Below are 17,743 nucleotides of genomic sequence, written 5' to 3'. Positions count from 1 at the left end.
ACAAGCCACTGTAAACACTTGACTGAATTGTAGGAAGTTTTTGTGATAGTTTCAAGAAATCTAACTTTTTAACCTAGTTATAGTTAACCTAATTTTAAAAATTACCTCTGTTTTTTATTTCTTTTTTTCCTGCAGTGTTTGCCTTCTCTGGAAGCTATGCACTGCTATTTATTGCCAGGTCCCTGCAAGGAGTGGGTTCCTCTTGTTCTTCTGTGGCAGGTAAGAGATGATAGAGGAAAATGCAGATCACTTTCAGTCTTTTTCTAAATTGAATTTTGTCAGCACATTCAATAATTAATACAACATATTATATAATTAATATACACAATATATTTATTATATATTTTGTATATTAATAATATAATATGTTGTATTAATTATTGAATGTGCTGACACATTAAATAATTAATTGAAATTATTATATTTATAATTAATATACTCTCTATAAACAAAATATAACTATATAAATATAATAATATCTATTTATAGTTATACTATATATGCATATAGAGTATATACTCTCTATATACAAAATATATAATTAATACAAAATATTCAGTTGAATCAATTTCTTTTTTTGTTTTTCTGTCTCTTTCATATGAAGTAGCTCAAAAGCAAATGCCTTTTAAGACTTCCTTGGTATTTGGGTTGCAGTGAGGTAGAGCACTAAATGAACTGCACTCTCCCTGGGATTTCTGCACCTGTGTCTTCAACATTTTAAATTCATTTTTAGCCATTTTAAAGGTCACTGGGAACTTGTGTTGGTACTTATTGCAGTTAGAACAGCAGCTCTGTCTGTTATGGAAATTTCTGTTATAAAATGTTGTTTTCAAGGGTTTACCATGCTGGCTGCCAGTTAAAGTACCAGAGTTCCAAAAAATGTGTCTCATTTTTAAATGAGTAGGTAGAATGTAGTATGGGTTTTCAGCCCAAATTATTTGAGCATTCTTGAGGCTGAGGCTGGAGAAAATACGTTTTGTTCATGCTGAATATTCCAATCTTGGAAAAATTTCCTGGAATGGCAGGAACTGACATCAGTCAGGGCTGCAAGTGAAGCTTTCCCAAGGGAAGACATGCCAGAATCAAAATTATTGTTCAGCTGTAACTCAGTCCCTGTGCAAGGGGGCACCTTCAGCTGTGGGCTCTTAGGTGAGCACAAGATTTTCTTTTTTCTCAGCCAATGAACACAAAAGAGCAGAAAAGGCCAAGGGACCATCTAGTCCACCCCTTCCTGAAGGCAGGATCAACTTAATATCTGTCATTCCTCATGCACACTTGACAGGCCTGACCTCAGAAGCCTCCAGAACTGCCCTCAGCATCCAGCTCAGTGCTTAAGCACCTTTATGGCCAGGAAGGTTTTTTGTTCCTGATGTCTCATCTAAAGGCTCTTTGCTGCCATGTGAGCTGATTTCTGCTTGCCATCCTGCAGAGAAGACAAAGATCAGTTTCCTTTCTTTATATTCCTGGCTCTCTTTTTGTGTATTGCAAGGCTGTTATCACCTCTCACATCAGTTTTATCCTCTCTGGTTTTGAATTGGGAGTCCTGTGTTGTCCCTCACAGATGTTATTCTGAGTCCTTGCTCACGCTCATTGCCATTCTCTGCATGGCCTCCAAGCAGCCCCAGATTTCTCCCTGTGCTGCACCAGAGCCAGACCCAGCTCTGAGAGAAGCTCGGGCTCCTTACAGGGCCCTCAGCAGTGAGAGTCTCACCCTGCATCTCACAGCAAAGGAAGTTTTGTGAGCCACTGCTGGCAGTCATTCCCTCCCCTGCATTTGTGTGTGCAGTTATTCCTGTCCATGTGTGACAGAGCACACAGATATACATCTGTGTCCTAGAACTTTGTGTTATGGTCTTTGCATTTCCCCCTCCCTCTTTTCTTCCAGAATATTTCCCCAAATCCCACATTCGTTGTGAATTCTAATGCAGCTCTCCAAACAATTTGATGTCATCCACTCTTTTCAATAAACGTGGTGATCCACTCAGGACCTCTGCTCTTTTGGTGATGGATGGTGTTTACTGAGTGATCAACCATGCAATGTATTGTTTTCCTCCTCTGTGTAGCTGCAGAACTTATTTACTGAGTCCTATGTAAATCTTGATTTGAAAACAGAATTATTAATTTCTATAAGGACTCTCCTGCAGCATTTACGTCTGCAGTGTCTGTGCTCCACAAAAAGACAAGCAAATTAGGCTTCATGTTTCCTTTTGTGAAATGAAGGCTCATCATCAAGTGCAGAAATAAGGCATGTGGAGATAAAGGTCAAAAGGATCCTTTAATTTTTTTGTGCTGAACTTGAAATACTCATTTACAAAGCAATCAGCTCTGCATAATACCTCATGCCCAGAGCACTGTCCACAATTGGATCTAAGTGGTCACCAGACCTTTGTGCACTCTGAGTATGAATAAATGATGGTGAATACTTGTCTGAGGCTTTGATTCTGCTCATTGGAAAGCATCATCAAAAAGCTCTGTGACAAAGAGAAGAATAAAGAATCTAACAAATAAGGGCATCACTAAATTACCTGACTAATGCTGCACAATAGAATGTGGTCTTGGGGACCATGAGTGCTGCCAGAACCATTTCTGCTTGGAAGTTAATTCTGTGGGAAGGGAGTATATGTGTATATATATATATACATACAAAAAAAACCCCAAACACTTGGTAAGTCCTCTATAATGTTTAGGAGGTGTGGCAAATTATGACCATAAAATGTAGCGCACGGATGCCTAATTTTGTGCTGTGCTTTTTTCTTATGTCTCTTTATTTATTTATTTTTATTTATTTATTTTATAATGTCTATTTATTTATTTATTTATTTATTAAAAATAATAAAAAATATTTATTTATTTATTTTTAATTGTAGGGATGGGATTGCTTGCCACTGTTTACACGGATGATGAAGAGAGAGGCAACGCGATGGGAATTGCCCTTGGAGGCCTGGCTATGGGAGTACTAGGTCAGTGAGCTGGAGGCTGTGCTGGCAGAAGAAACCATCCCCCAGCCATCCCAAAGCTTGTTCTTGGGAGCTGTGGAAACAGCAGAAAGGTCTCCCTGGGTGTTGTGGCATTGTGCAGTCTCCAGACTGGGTTCATGGTGCACGTGAGGAGCAGCTTTTCCCACAGCAGGCACTCCCTGTGTGGATTCACACAGGGAATTACATGTCAAGCAGTAATCTCTGAGTTGTTTGGGTTTTGTTTACACTGCACAGTGTTTTTGGGGAATGGAGAATATGGTTATTGCCATGATCAATGATCTTTGTGGAGATTTTCAAAGTGGATTTTTGGTCGCTGCGTGCCCGTAGCAGGACGCCTGAACGCTCGCAGGGGTTTTGTTCTGTCAGAGTTTTCACAAGTGTGTCCTTTCCTTTCCTTGGCAGTGGGCCCCCCTTTTGGGAGTGTCATGTATGAGTTTGTGGGGAAGAGCTCTCCCTTCCTGGTGCTGGCAGCCCTGGCTCTGTTTGATGGAGGTCAGTAGGTCCCTGCGTCAGTGTCGCCCTGAGGCACAGCCCATTCCTGCTCCTGCCATCCATCCCCTCCTGCAGGAGAGTCACAGCTTGCCTTTCTTTCCACAGCTGTTCAGTTACTTGTCCTGCAGCCCTCCAGAACACAGGCAGAAGTGAGTATTCAGGTAAAACACTGCAGCCATGGGTGTCACTTTGCCTTTCCTAATCCCAAGCTTTTGTTTCACAGAGTCAGAAGGGGACACCTTTGCTGACACTTCTGAAGGACCCATACATCATTATTGCAGCAGGTACCAGACCTCTTTTTCCTTCTTTAAACCAGCCATGGATGTCATTCCTACCCTCTTGGCATGCCTTGGGCTGAGCTGCTTTAACAGCATTGTCATTTGCTGGTTTACTTTATGCAAAGTTCTAATAAGAATGTGTTGGTAATACAGGATGAATGAACCAGCAGAAGCACAATAGGCAGAAAAATTGAAATAAATGTGTATTTCCAACTGAGAGGCCACTGATGACCTCCAGGTGCCTGCTGGGGCAATGAGATGTGGCCAGGAAAGTTCCTGTGAGGAAAGTGACTTGGGGCAAGGCTTTAGGCACAGGGAACAGCACTGAACTTTGTTCCTGTTTGAAGAGGGAGTGAGTTTGGTCTCTTGAGTGTGAATTGTTGTATTTCAGAAAAGGTCTGCTGGAGTGGTGAATGCTGTTTGGTATTATATGTATCTTTTTTTCTGATGAGCCTTTCTGTCTCAAGAGAAGTTTGCCTTTTTGCATTGCACGTTGCTGAATGTTTATTCCGAAGTCTGTAATTAAGCCTGGCCCTTTCTAATGTTGACAAAACACCAGGAAACAGATAATTATTTTCACAGTTCTGTTACATCATCCTAACTTGCTTGTCTAACAGCAATTCTTCCAGACATTTCTGGAAGTTTTCTGTTTATTGCTGATCTTAGGGAATTATCATAACCTTGTTTCTGTGACTTGGCTGAGCTGTGACTGAAATTATACAAACCCTTTTGCTTGAGAAATTCTTGCAGCATGAAAAAAAACACTGAATAAAAGTATAGCAAAGACAGTTCTTGTGATAAGAGATCAGATTTGTCATTCAGCTGACTCAGTAACTTCTCCAGCAAAGTATATAAAATATGAGAAATCCCCATGGATTTTCAATGGGATTAAGGGGAGCATTTGCCTCCCAGGACAGAGGCTGCCCAGTGCTGTGACAGTACAGATGATGCTGATGCTCTCTGACCTCAGCCTCTTCTCCTTGCTTTATTTCCCTTGCAGCCCAAATTTGGTTCTGTCAAATGCCCAGGTTTGTGTCAGAGGTGATGCTTCACAGCCATCAGTACCCTGACCAGGCAGAAGAAATGTCCCTGACATGTTTTGTCCTTGCTGGTGGGAGTGAAGTCAGTGTCATTCCTGAAGCCCCAACCTCACTGACAGGGATTACAGGAAAATCAGTGCTGCTGCCTCACAGAGCTGCTTGGACAGACAAGTTGGTTTAAATGATTTAAAAACCAGAGCTGAGACAGACATCACCATGAGCACACCTTGGGAAGGTGTGGGACAGCTCTGCACTGGGTCCTGCTCTTCCGCAGGGAAATGTCACTGATGTCTGTGGCACTCTGCCAAAACCCGGGGGGTTCTGGGCTCTGGAGATGGGATTCAGCTGGAAGGCTGCAATTTCCCACCTTCTGGCCAGCACAGGACATTTAATCCCATTCAAGGAGGAAAAGATGTAGGACTCATGCCCTTGACTCATGGCACTTTATAAAGTAAGGTCAGCTCCAGGCAAGACTGAGGAAAAAATTAATTTATTTTCTTTTGGGGAAGCTTTGCTGAGGTAGCAGGCTCTTGCCCTGAGATTGCAGAGCACAGCTCAGGCTCTCACTTTTCTCCTGGGGCACATTTTAGGTCTGCAGCACCTTTGTCACCATATCCCTGAGTGCTTTGGCGAGCTCTGGTGCTGCTTCTTGGCCTAAAGAGAAGCAGGTGCCAGAACCAAGTGCAGGCACACCTGTTTCTCCTTCCTTTGTGAGCTCTGTTCAGCATAGAGTAAACTGAATAGAATAGAAAATTTAATTGAATATTTAATTAAATAGAATATTTAATTAAATAGCAAATCCTTTGCTATTTAAGCTGTCTCAGTTAGAACGGTCCTGCTTCCTCTGGCTACACTTTGTGCAGCCTGAAATGTTTTTTCCAGCATCAGGGAAGCTGTTTGAGCCTGGCTGGTTGTGGCTTGGGAGAGCCCCAAGGAGTTTAACTGGGGCTCCTTGCAGACCCACTCTGGGAGCTTGCACCCAGGTGGAAAGGTTGGCTTTTGTCCTTAGGGCAAAGCAGTGCTGAGCTGTTGCTCCTTGCCCGGGGAAGGGAGAGAGCCAGCTAGCCAGCAAGGTCATTTTAGGAATAGTCTAATGTATTCTGACAGCTTTGAGCAAAGAATGACATCAGTGCTCATTTGGTTTTGAACCTTGTGATGAGGAACTCCCTCCGAGAGAAATAATGCCTCTCTGACCTCTGAAAAATATAGATTTTTTTTTTTTTTAAGGTAGAATTTGTATAGTAAAGGACTGGAAGAGTCTAGAATATTTTCCTGAAATTCAGAGATTGTAAATATTAGGAAGAAAGGGAACACAAGTCTGAGGTTGTCACTTGCAGCAGTGATTCCCAAGAGCCATTTTAAAGGGATTAGCAGAGGGGACATGTCCTGTTGCCCTGCATTAAGCCTTGAGTGCCTCAGGGTCTTTTGAGTAAGTGTGAAAGGCATCTTGAATCCCAAGAAATACCGTGGGGTCTCCTAATCCCTGCTCTGGAGCTGAAGTGCAGCACTGGGAGAGATGAGCACCACCCAAAATTAAACCCAAACCCAAACTGATTCCGGCTCTGCAGGCACTGGGGTGGGGCAGAGCTGAGGGGGCAGCCGGGCTGAACCAGCACTTCCACCCTTGTTATCCTTCGTGCTGGGTTATTGAGGCTCCTGGGATTCAAAAGAGATTTGAAATTCGCAGGGCTGTGCAAGCTCAAATGAGATTTGAAATTCGCAGGGCCGCGCAAGCTCAAAGCCGCGTTTGCTGCCCCACTGCTGCCTGTAGGATCTCCAGATAAAACCCCATTTTTGGGAGCAGCCATCCCTGTGTCTGCACCTTGGTATTTCCAGGATCAAGCCCTCCCCGTGCTGCCATGTGGGGCAGGATGAGCTCTCGGGTGGCAGAGGCACAGGGTCAGAGCCTCTTGCACAGCAGGGCTCTGCTATGGCCCCGGGAGAACGCGTAAAACCAGGTGGTTGTGGTTTTAGCTAATCATTTGTACAACAGACCTCGTGAACTTTCCAAATGTCATCAAGCTCGCTGCAAACTTTCACATTATGAAACAGCTTAACCTTTATTGTAGAATTTCTAGGAGAATAGAAACATATAAAAAGTTAGCCTTCGCTGGTTTTACAGTGTTCTATTTAATGTTAATCACCATCTGACACATGACAAATAGGGCTGTGAAATATGCCCTAAAAGTGAAATATTTTACGTAAAACCTGTAAAAAGTGAAAATATTTTACGTAAAACCTGTAAAAAGTGAAAATACTTTACGTAAAAGATTTTATGTAAAACCAGTAAAAAGTGAAATATTTTATGTAAAACCATCCATTCTTTGCATGGTGTTTTGTTTATAGCCAAAAGAAATAATTAGTGCTATGTTTTTCCCTCCTCCTTCTTTCTTCAAGGCTCGATCTGTTTTGCAAACATGGCTATTGCTATGCTTGAACCAGCTTTACCCATCTGGATGATGGAGACCATGTGCTCAAAAAAATGGCAGCTTGGTAAAGTACAGTATATTGTTTGCATCTCTATATTTTTTCTATTGAGTTCTGGTCCTGTTAAAGATCATTTGCTTCAGGGGGGTAATTTTTAATTTATTTTTTTTTTTTTTTTACAATCTGTAAAGTGCCTGTGCTAAACCTGCACAATTTACAAACACTGGTAGGCAAGAAAAATATTACACAGCGGGGTGATGTTGTTGCAATAGAGGCTCTTGGAATGGGCTGCACTAGACTACTGAATTATTTGAACTATTTTTCCAGGAAAAACAGTTGCAGGCAGCCTCAGGAGTGGTGCTGACCCCTCTCCATTGGGAATCTCAGCGCTGCTCTGGCTGTGGATGTTGGCCAGGGCAGCTGCAGTGTGCCTGTTGAGCTGCACAGGAGCCTTGCACAGCGAAACCCTTTGGTTTTTCCCCCTGCAGGGAACCCCTCCTCAGTCCCTGGTTTGAATTGCACAGGCAGGCAGGCACAGGGATGTGCAGCAGGCTCATGGCAGCACAGCCTCCTCCTCACACACACCTGGGGGAAAGATGGACTGCTGCTTAAAACGTGGACATGAGGAGCACTTTCCCTTGGAATTTACATATCTGGCTTCTTTAGTGGTTGCTTAATCATCCCTTTCCACAGAAAGCACTGGGGAGCCCCACCTTGGACCTTGTCATGGGTTTTAGCAGGGACACAGCCTTGGGAAACCAAATCCCTGGGCAGCCATGGAATGTTGCCCTCCAGAAGAAAGTAGGACAGTGAATTTCTCTTTGACGTGAGCAAGAGCAGGAAAAAACCACCGGAAAGTGGATTAAATTCTAGTGAGTGATAAACTATGTGTGAGAAGTTTATGTGAATCTTCTTAAGTGGGCAATGCTCAGCCTTCATCTGTCTCTGATTAATTTAATGGATTGGTCATGAGGGTATTTTTTAATATCACTGTATAGTTTGAAAGAAAACAAAAAATCCTTCATGAAAATCATGTTCAGCTGATATCCCTGCTGTGTGTTAATGTGCACATTACACCCTATGTAAAGCACAAATCTTAGTTCTAATTAATGCAATTGAGATTTAGAGTGGCCACAGATGCAGTTCTTAATGAGTGAACCTCTTATGAGCTCTTAATGCTGAACCTGGCTGTAACTTCTAGCCTGCAATACAGCAGAATGAACATGCAAACTTGGGTATTTTGAACCTCAAAAAGGAAAAATAAATATTGCCTATCTACCTCCCTCACCAGTTTCATATTACTGCTGCAATAGAAATGAGATTTACGAATTCTTCATTGAACAGAGGTCACTAGAAGAAAAATATCTATTTTAAATTAAGACTAATGTAACCCCTTAATGATACAAGTAATTGACTCCATTTCACTTTGTCTGGTTTGACAGCATTAATTAAAATTTTTAAGCCTCTTAAATTGTAAATTAAACTGCAGGGTTTTAAGCAAATTATTATCTTACGCAGTTGGAAGCCAGCTGTTTGAAGCCTGAACTGAAGAAGGTATAAAGTACCTTGATTTGCCCAATGAATATTACTGTGCATAGAGCCCATTTAGAAAATGATAGTTCTGCCTCAGTATACCACAGCTTACAGACCAACCTGTTCCAGTCTTATTGAACAAGCCTTTGCAGTACAATTTCTCTTTTACAGCTGTCAAGGTCTGCTCTGTGTGACCATTTGGTATAACCAGACAGCTCCAAGCAGTACTGAAGTGGCTGTGGTTACACAGGCTGAAATTAAATATTTCCCCAGCACCACCACTGTAAAACCCACAAGGTTTTTAATCACAGGATATTGCTGTGCTAAAAATTACCCCTTGTTGTTTTTTTTTCTTATGAATATATCAGAGAGATGGGAAGGAAGATGGATAGGCAGGAAATGAGAAAAGCTCTGTTGCCCTGGTGGAAGATGAGGAGCACACACACGAGAGGCAGAGCTGGGATTGTGTACCCTGACACCACAGCTGATTTCTGCATCTCTGGCTGGGTCCTGCCCTGGGATTCTGTGCAAGGAGAGGAGGAATCCTCCAGTACAGACTGTAATAACTGGATTTTAAACCACAGCTGGCACCAGACAACAGCATCTGCTCTAGATACAGCCACTGCTGTGGCAACCTCAGGGATGGAAAAGCATTGCTGGTGCCAACAATGTGTTTTTCCAAGTGGAGGTGGGAAATGAGAGAGACAGAATTTACTCAGGTGTCCTCATCTGCAAGCTATTACAGTTTCAAAATTTGTTATTTTACTTAAAGCAATATTTTAGAAATAATTTTTAAAGTTGTATTACTTATTTTAAAAGTTTTATTACTTATTTTTTAAAGTTTTATTACTCATTTTCTTGAAGTTTTTAAAGTTTTATTTTACTTAAATTTTTTTTAAAGTTTTACTGCTTATATTTTAAAGTTTTTCTACTTATTTTTAAGTAATTTTTAAAAAAAATATTAAGAAGGTGTTGGCTTAATAATTCTAATACTATTTTAAAAGGGTTTTTTATCCTTGCATCGTCGATACGTGCTTGGCCAAGGGCAGTGTCACAGCACTGCAGCCCTGCCTGTGGCAGGGAGCTCAGTGGCACTGCCAGGCTCAGAGGGGCACTGTCACTTGCAGAGCCCTGCTGTCCCCTCCTGCAGGGGGTCCACCCACCCCGAGCCCCTGGGCTGGCTGCGTGTGCTGAGCCCCTGCTCCACAGCCCTGGGCTGCTCCCCGTGACCCGTCCCAAAGCTCATTGCAGCCACACATAAACTTTCTGCTCTTTGTTGTTCCGTCCCCTCTCCCGGAGCAGTTCTTGTATCTAATGCTGAAAAACTCTTTTTTTTTTTTTTTTTTTTTTTTTTTTCCCAAGGCATCAGGTTGCTGCTGCATTTCACAGATGATGTCCTGAGATTTCACGGGGAGGCTGCAACAAACCGGATATTTGATTCTTTGGGCTCCATTAGATGTGTCCAGATGAAAATTGCAGTGTCTGGCATTTATTAGTTTCTTCTAACACTTCCCTGAAAGCCTTGCTGATAAAACCTCTCATTCATATTTTTCAGGCGTCGCTTTTCTTCCAGCCAGCATCTCTTATCTCATTGGGACCAATCTTTTTGGGATACTTGCACACAAAATTGGAAGGTATGCTTAATTTAAAAATACTAATCACCTCCCAGTCTCTTTATGTACCATTTCCAGCGCTTCCCAGGGCAGTTTATTGATAGTGGAAATTATTAAAGCTTGTTCTATGGGAGCAAAATTGGTGGTTTTTTTTGAACACATTTCTACTTTTGCTGTTTAACTCAACGCTTCAGTCGTGGCTTTGAAACATTCAGGATCAGCTCTAACATCTCATTATCACCATCTCTGAGTGATGTTTCTTCTTTGGTAGGTGGCTTTGTGCTTTGCTCGGGATGCTAATCGTGGGAATAAGTATTTTATGTGTAAGTAGACAATCACACATCTTTTAAATCATGTGAATGTTGGGGTGCTCATCTTCAAATATGTGCTTTTCCCATGAGAGTTCTATGACATGTTATTAAACAATGTGTGGCTAATAAGTTCCAGATCAGAGTTTTGAGTGCTTTCCTGTTTCAGTGCTTCAATTATTTTTAGAAATGGTGACTCTGAGAGGAGCATGCCTCTCTGTTGAGCTGTCACTCAGCAGTTTATAATAGTAAGTGTGTCAGTGGTTTAATGGCACAGTTGTCTGAAATGACAGCTCAGAACAAGGATCAGACTCCCAGATCTGTACAAAGTGGGGCATAACTACTTGGAGAATTTATCTCAGAAAAAGGTGCTAACCACCATGTGCAGTATGGTGTAATTAACTGCCTGAAATTTCCTTTGTAGGTACCATTTGCTAAAAACATTTATGGGCTCATAGCACCAACTTTTGGAGTTGGATTTGCCATAGGTAAGAACATTTGCAATGAGTTCTTACATGAGTTCTTTACATGAGTTCTGTTATTTCTGTAAAAATGATTTGTTATGAAGTTACACAGAAAATCAGTTTTGTTGCCATTCTGATCTAACAGTGCTGCAGCCTGAGCTGTGGCCCGAACTGGCAGGCAGAGCAAGAAGGAATTAAGGGACAGTGCTTAGGGAGTTTGGACCAGGCTGCTTTAGACCAGCTGGAGCCCCAGGCCTGTCCAGAACTGCTCCATCCACCTAAACAGACCTTTCAACCTGTCCATGAATGTAAATGTTGTTTTTAGAAATGCAGCTGTGCACTGCCCCAAACCCTCAGCCTTTCCTGCAGAGGAAAAGGATTTATGTAGACATTTCCACTGGAATAAAAGGCTTAAATTGTACATAAAGGGGAATTCCCAGGCTCACACACATGTATTCTTCAAGTGACATGTGTGACTTTCCTTACACTGGGCTGTGCACTGGGGACCCTGCCTTGTTTTCAGTGCTTGGTGCTCAGCAAATGTCCTGGGGCATCTCCTCACCAGGGATGTGCAGTGAGGAAAGAAGTTACAGGAACAAATTCAGACTTCAGGTGTCTCAGCAGTTTTGTGAGCTGTCTGTGCTGTTTCTTGCTAGAAATGAGGGTGTGTATCAAAAGACATGATAAAAACACTGTCAATCATTTTGGTTGACTGGGGGCTAATGTTGCCTTTTAGGCCTTCAGCCAGGGCAAGTTCACACCAGATAACCTTGCCCTAATTCCTTGGCAGGGAATGTGAGGTGGGAGCTTTGCTCAGACATTTGGTGGGAAGTGTGGATACATCCTAAACTCACATCTCTCCTGTCCTTTAGCAGGTGCCACCTCTATACATGTCCACACATGACCCTAGACACAGCAAAGACCACAAAAAGCAAAGCTAACACAGACTATTTTACACAAATCTTGCTGTGTACACCTGTATAATGTCCACACATGACTCTGGGCACAGCAAAGACCATAAAAAGCAAAGCTAACACAGACTATTTTACACAAATATTGCTGTGTACACCTGTATAATGTCCACACATGACTCTGGACACAGCAAAGACCATAAAAAGCAAAGCTAACACAGACTATTTTACACAAATATTGCTGTGTACACCTGTATAATGTCCACACATGACTCTGGGCACAGCAAAGACCATAAAAAGCAAAGCTAACACAGACTATTTTACACAAATCTTGCTTAGTTATGAACAAGCATCCTTTTAGCTGCTTTTGCACCCCTTCTTGGCACATCATTCACCCAAAAGGGTTAAAGGATGGGAAGAAAAGGCAGCATTTTCCTGGGATGTGTTTTGCAGGGATGGTGGACTCCTCCATGATGCCAATCATGGGCTACCTGGTGGATCTGCGCCACGTGTCGGTCTATGGCAGTGTGTATGCCATAGCTGACGTTGCCTTCTGCATGGGTTTTGCCATTGGTAAGTCCAGCCTTCCCCTGCCTGGAAGGCACAGCTAAGAAAAGGGGAGTCTGCCACAATGCCAGCTGTGAATCCCAGTGGTGCCTGCAGCTTTTATGAGGGGAGGTTCTTATTTTCTGCAGGGAATCAGAGTGGGGGGATTGTGTTTGGCATCATTCCCCTCCCCTGCTGCAATCTGTGCTCATTTCATGAGCTGTGAGAGGCCTAAAGGTGTCTGAGGGCGCTGAACACAAATGGGATATGCTGAGGAAAGAGGCCTTGGGATACTTTACTACCACAGCTGTGCTCCAAGGGTGTGTGGGGGAATCAGTCTCCCCTGATCCCCTGGAGAGCATGACAGAGATGCCCTCAGGAACATCTCTGATCTCCCCAGGGAATGTGAGCTATGGAGCCAGGAATGTTTTATGATTATGTTTAATCATATTATATTTTAATTAATATTTTATATAATTATATAAAAATATATAAATATATATATTATATAAAATATATATTATTAGAATATATGTTTTACATATATAATATAATATACAATATATATCATATATTACATAAGTTATATATATGATATAAATTTATATAAATTTATATATAATAACTTATTATATATAAAACTTATAAATATTATATATGGTATTATATATAAAACTATAAATATATATAATAATATATAATATGTATATAATATATATTATTTATAATTATGTATTATTTATATAATAATATATATAATATTTTTATATAAAAATATAAAATTATATAGAATTTATTATATATAAAATTATATATTTTTATATATTTATATATATTATATAATTACATCTAATTATGTTTAATCATATTATATTTTAATTTATATTTTATATAAATATATATATAAATATATATTATATAACATATATATTAATAGAATATATATTTTACATATATAATACAATATATAATATATATTATATATTATATAAATTTTATATATAAAAATATATATTTATATAAATTTATATATAATAACTATTATATATAAAACTTATGTATATAATATATTATATATTATATATAATTTTATATATAGATATATAATATTTATATAATATATATTATTTATAATTATATATTATTTATATAATAATATATAATATTTATATATAATATATAAAATTATATAAATTTTATTATATATATAATTTATATAATTTTGTATATTTATATATATTTTATATAATTACATATAATTATGTTTAATCATAATTATATTTATGTTTAGAATTACAAACACGTCTTTACATTCCTCAAATCTGTTTGTGAGATAGGGGGTTAGTACACAGAATCACTTGTATACAAAATATGCTGCTGCAAGTTTTGTGTCAGAGCAATCTGCAGAAAAGGATTTTTCTCTGTGCAAGGTCCCTCTGCTGGTGGTGCCATTGCCAAGGCCATTGGATTCCCATGGCTCATGACAATTATAGGAATTGTGGATATCATCTTTGCTCCCCTGTGCTTTTTCCTTCGAAGTCCACCTGCCAAAGAGGAGAAAATGGTAAGTGTAACTTGGTTTCTTTTTTATAAATTTTGGGTTTTTTCAGTGAATCAAATGATAACTTACATTTGCATCTTTGCCTCTAAGTTCCTCAAAACAGGACAAGCTCAGTGTATTTCACTCTCAAGCATTAACTTTGAAATGAACTCGCCCTTCCTTCTATGTCCAAGATGTATAAAGGGAAACCCTTTATTAATTAGATGTTACAAAGTCACAAATTTGATTTCTATGAAACAGGGTCCTACAGACATTCCTCTGCACCAGCATATGCTGGGGTAGAGTCAGTAGAGAATTCATTTCTCTTTTCATTGAGGATCCAGAACTCTATTTGGCCAATTGACCAAATTATTCCTTGGTGTGCCTCAAACTGTTTTTTTCCCACAGTCCTCTGGGAAAAAAAAATAGAAAAATATACCACAGTGTGTTTTGAATCATCTTTTTTCCTCCTTCTCCTCCCTTCATACAGTTCACGGATCCCTACAAACCAGTGGTTTCTCTTGTCCAGTATGTACCACAGGGCTTCTCTCTTTTCTGTTTTTTAACATAAATTGCCAAAGACCTAATGATCTGGAGCACTCAGTGCTCCCCAGACACTGTAGGGTGTGTAAGAACAGAGTCACCATCTGTAGGTTGAGCCCACTCAGCACTCCATCCTTACTCTTCCTGAAAAAGGCTGATCTGGGCCCAAAATGTAGTTGCTGGTTGTTTATTTGGGTGAAAATAAACTAATTTTGCATGGCAATGGTTTTATTCTGCAGTGGCACCTCTCTGCAAGGTAAGGACAGCACCTGATGCTGGTGCTGCTCACTTTGTGCTGGCAGAAGGTGGAAAATTGAATCTTGCTGCAATAATGGTGTGTGTGAGGCCAGAGAGCTTCTGTTTGGCTCATGTTTGGACTGCAGAATCCCAGTTAATCCCTTGTCATGACCTTTGCTGAATGCACTGGTTTAGTTTGTTTTGGTTTTTGTACATTAAATAAGGCTGAGGAACAGAAAGGAACAAAAACTCAGCTGCTGTTTCTTGGCAATATAAAATTTATCAGGTACTTCCATGGTCCCTGACTGTTTGATTTGTAACATCACAACCCTGAAGGGACAGGATCTCTCTCCATGGCTCCAACACCTTCCAGCATCTGCCACCTCTAATATACCTTTAAATGCAAAATAGCTCCTGCTCCCAAGCGGCTCATGGCTGTAAAATGATGTACCAGTTCTTTCAGGTTGGAGGAGAGTCAGAAGGAGGGTGCCAAAATTGTGGTCTTTGCATAATTAATGACTCCCAAGCTTAATTACACTCAGCATGAAGAACAGTACACAGTTTCTCCAAAACTCCTTGGAAAATTTCAGCCCAGAGAATTTAGTATTTTATCTGGCCCTTACCATGATTACCACTTTTAGCTTGCTGTGTCAAAGCATATTATTGGGACCATCACTCCTGGCATCATCCTCAGTTTTGCTGTTCTGGATCTTCATGGAAAGAGGGGACAAAGGCAGTAAAAGAGAATTGGCTTGAAGCAGTAGGACTGCTCTTGACCATTCATTCAGGTTTTAATAGATGGAAATTAACTCTGGGAGGGGTAAACTACTGTCTCTGCAGAGCAGGTAGATGTGTTTCAGTAATACCTGGGCTGAAATACTGGAAATAGAAATTTTCCAGGTCTTTAGCACCAAAATCCCCCCTCACACAGACCTGAGGACTCAATTTACCCTAATTGCAATCAGTTTGGGCTCTGCCTCAAGGGAGGAGAGGTGAATCCCTGAGTGGTGCATGCAGCCCCAGCCTCAGCTGGATGCTAAGCAGAAATACTCACACTCTGTTCTCTTCCAGGCAATACTCATGGATCACAACTGTCCCGTGAAAACAAAAATGTACACCCAGAACAACATCCAATCCTACCCCATAGGTGAAGAAGAGGAGGAATATGAAAGTGATGAATAACAGAAAAGCCATATAACATATTTAGGTGTACAAAATGCTGTGGTTCATGTGAAACATCTCATCCTGAAATAGGTTTTAGCTGTACTGTACATTTAATAGTGAAATGGTCAGAAAAACCAAAGGTATATTATTTATTGGTGACTATAAAGCAGACTGCAAACCGCCTTATGGGGGGAAAGAGCTTTTATAGACCATTTGTATAGTGTTACTCTTTGTGTATTTAATTTTATTGAATATTACACTCTATTTTTTATTAAATGTGTAGCATAAATCTGTATAAAATGTGAATTTTAACAATTTGGTTTTTAAAGTCACCTCATGGGCAGTATTTCATATTTTATTTGAAGTCATAGGTTACTGTCAAACTTGAGTCTTATTTAATTGGAAATTTTAAAAAACAACCCTCAAAGAGAACCCATCCAATTTACATCCTTTTAAGTGACACCCTCGTAAGTGCATTGAGAGAAGCTGGAATTCAGAGTGTGGGCAGCACTATCACTTTTTTCCATCAACTTCAGGTCCTAATAATATATACAAAAAACTAAATAAGAGGCACAACTTCTCTGTCAGTTTAAATACTGAGTTCTCCCTGAACCACCAATGTTGAGGAAACCACGTTGTTAAACAGATGAGTGTATTGCTATTATTAGTATCTAACAAAGTTTTAATCAAGCAGTTGTGCAATGTGAAGCCCCCAAACACTCAGCACCAGGCAAACAAGTGGGTGTGAACATGCACTGTTCCTGTCCCTTAGCAGGGAATGTAACAGCATGAGGATACTTTTTGTATTTCTGTCTTTTGGATCTTTTAACATATTTCAACTTTATTTTAATTGCATCTTCAGTGAGTGGCTAGGAACAGCTGCAGTATTACAGTATTCAGTCTTAGCATGTACTGAAAGTGAGCTGCTACCTGGAGCAGTTCAAACAACTTCTACATGCATTTACATATATATCTAAAAATCCAATGTACAGTTATTTTTTTAAATACACTTTTGGCTTCAAAAAATGGAAGAAACAGCCAGTTTGTTGCCAATCTCTCGTAACATTTGGGGAAACAGCCCAATACAGGTGAAGTATTGTATTAGGCAGTCCCTGCCTGCACTTAGAAAAAACAAGACTTGGAAAGAAAGCATTTTAAAAACAATCCCCATGTCCCTCTCAGCCATGGTGTATCATTTCATTTGTAAAATGAAAATCTTGATGTGCCTTCTCTCATGTAATTGCAGATGTTTTATGTACTACAGCATAGATACTATGTTTACATATAGTTTTGTAAAGCGTATATACTATGGTCAAAAAATATGAAAAATATAGTGGCGCAAACTTCAAGTATTGCTCTGTCAATAATTATGCATTCAGAACGCATCAAAATAAAGTTATCTGACAGAAGTTCATGACCTACTGTAATAAAGTGAAAAAAGGATTTAAAAAGAACAACCCCTCTCAGGATTTGCCTTATGCAGTGTGCTTTACCAGTGTGGGGAAAGCTGGCATTTCTCAGAGCTCCTTCAGAAACCAAGATTCTGTCACATGATGAATTCTCCACTAACACCAAGTAAGTAATAATTGTGCAGATCAGTGGCTATTTACATCAGGCTCAGATTTTACTGTGATTTGAACACTGAAACTTTGTTCCAAGAGATGTTATT

At 40.0% G+C, this 17,743-nt stretch overlaps 1 protein-coding gene across 1 annotated transcript in view; it reads left to right on the top strand.

Moving 5' to 3' along the window:
* Window positions 1–17,450, top strand: part of SLC18A2 (solute carrier family 18 member A2) — a 28,641-nt gene extending 11,191 nt beyond the window's left edge. Inside the window, exons 4-15 of the mRNA XM_063163128.1 lie at window positions 136–219; window positions 2,868–2,960; window positions 3,381–3,470; window positions 3,576–3,619; window positions 3,694–3,754; window positions 7,186–7,281; window positions 10,304–10,382; window positions 10,633–10,684; window positions 11,094–11,157; window positions 12,498–12,617; window positions 14,021–14,154; window positions 15,982–17,450. Coding sequence (XP_063019198.1) covers window positions 136–219; window positions 2,868–2,960; window positions 3,381–3,470; window positions 3,576–3,619; window positions 3,694–3,754; window positions 7,186–7,281; window positions 10,304–10,382; window positions 10,633–10,684; window positions 11,094–11,157; window positions 12,498–12,617; window positions 14,021–14,154; window positions 15,982–16,092 — 1,028 coding nt within the window. The 3' untranslated portion in view covers window positions 16,093–17,450. The remainder of the gene's footprint in view (window positions 1–135; window positions 220–2,867; window positions 2,961–3,380; window positions 3,471–3,575; window positions 3,620–3,693; window positions 3,755–7,185; window positions 7,282–10,303; window positions 10,383–10,632; window positions 10,685–11,093; window positions 11,158–12,497; window positions 12,618–14,020; window positions 14,155–15,981) is intronic.
* Window positions 17,451–17,743: the final 293 nt, after the last annotated feature.

This window comes from Melospiza melodia, chromosome 9 (genome assembly GCF_035770615.1).
Source record: "Melospiza melodia melodia isolate bMelMel2 chromosome 9, bMelMel2.pri, whole genome shotgun sequence".
NCBI classification, from domain to species: Eukaryota; Metazoa; Chordata; class Aves; order Passeriformes; family Passerellidae; genus Melospiza; species Melospiza melodia.
The sequence above is the reverse complement of the archived record's forward strand: the minus strand, read 5'-3'. Positions and strand labels throughout refer to the sequence as shown.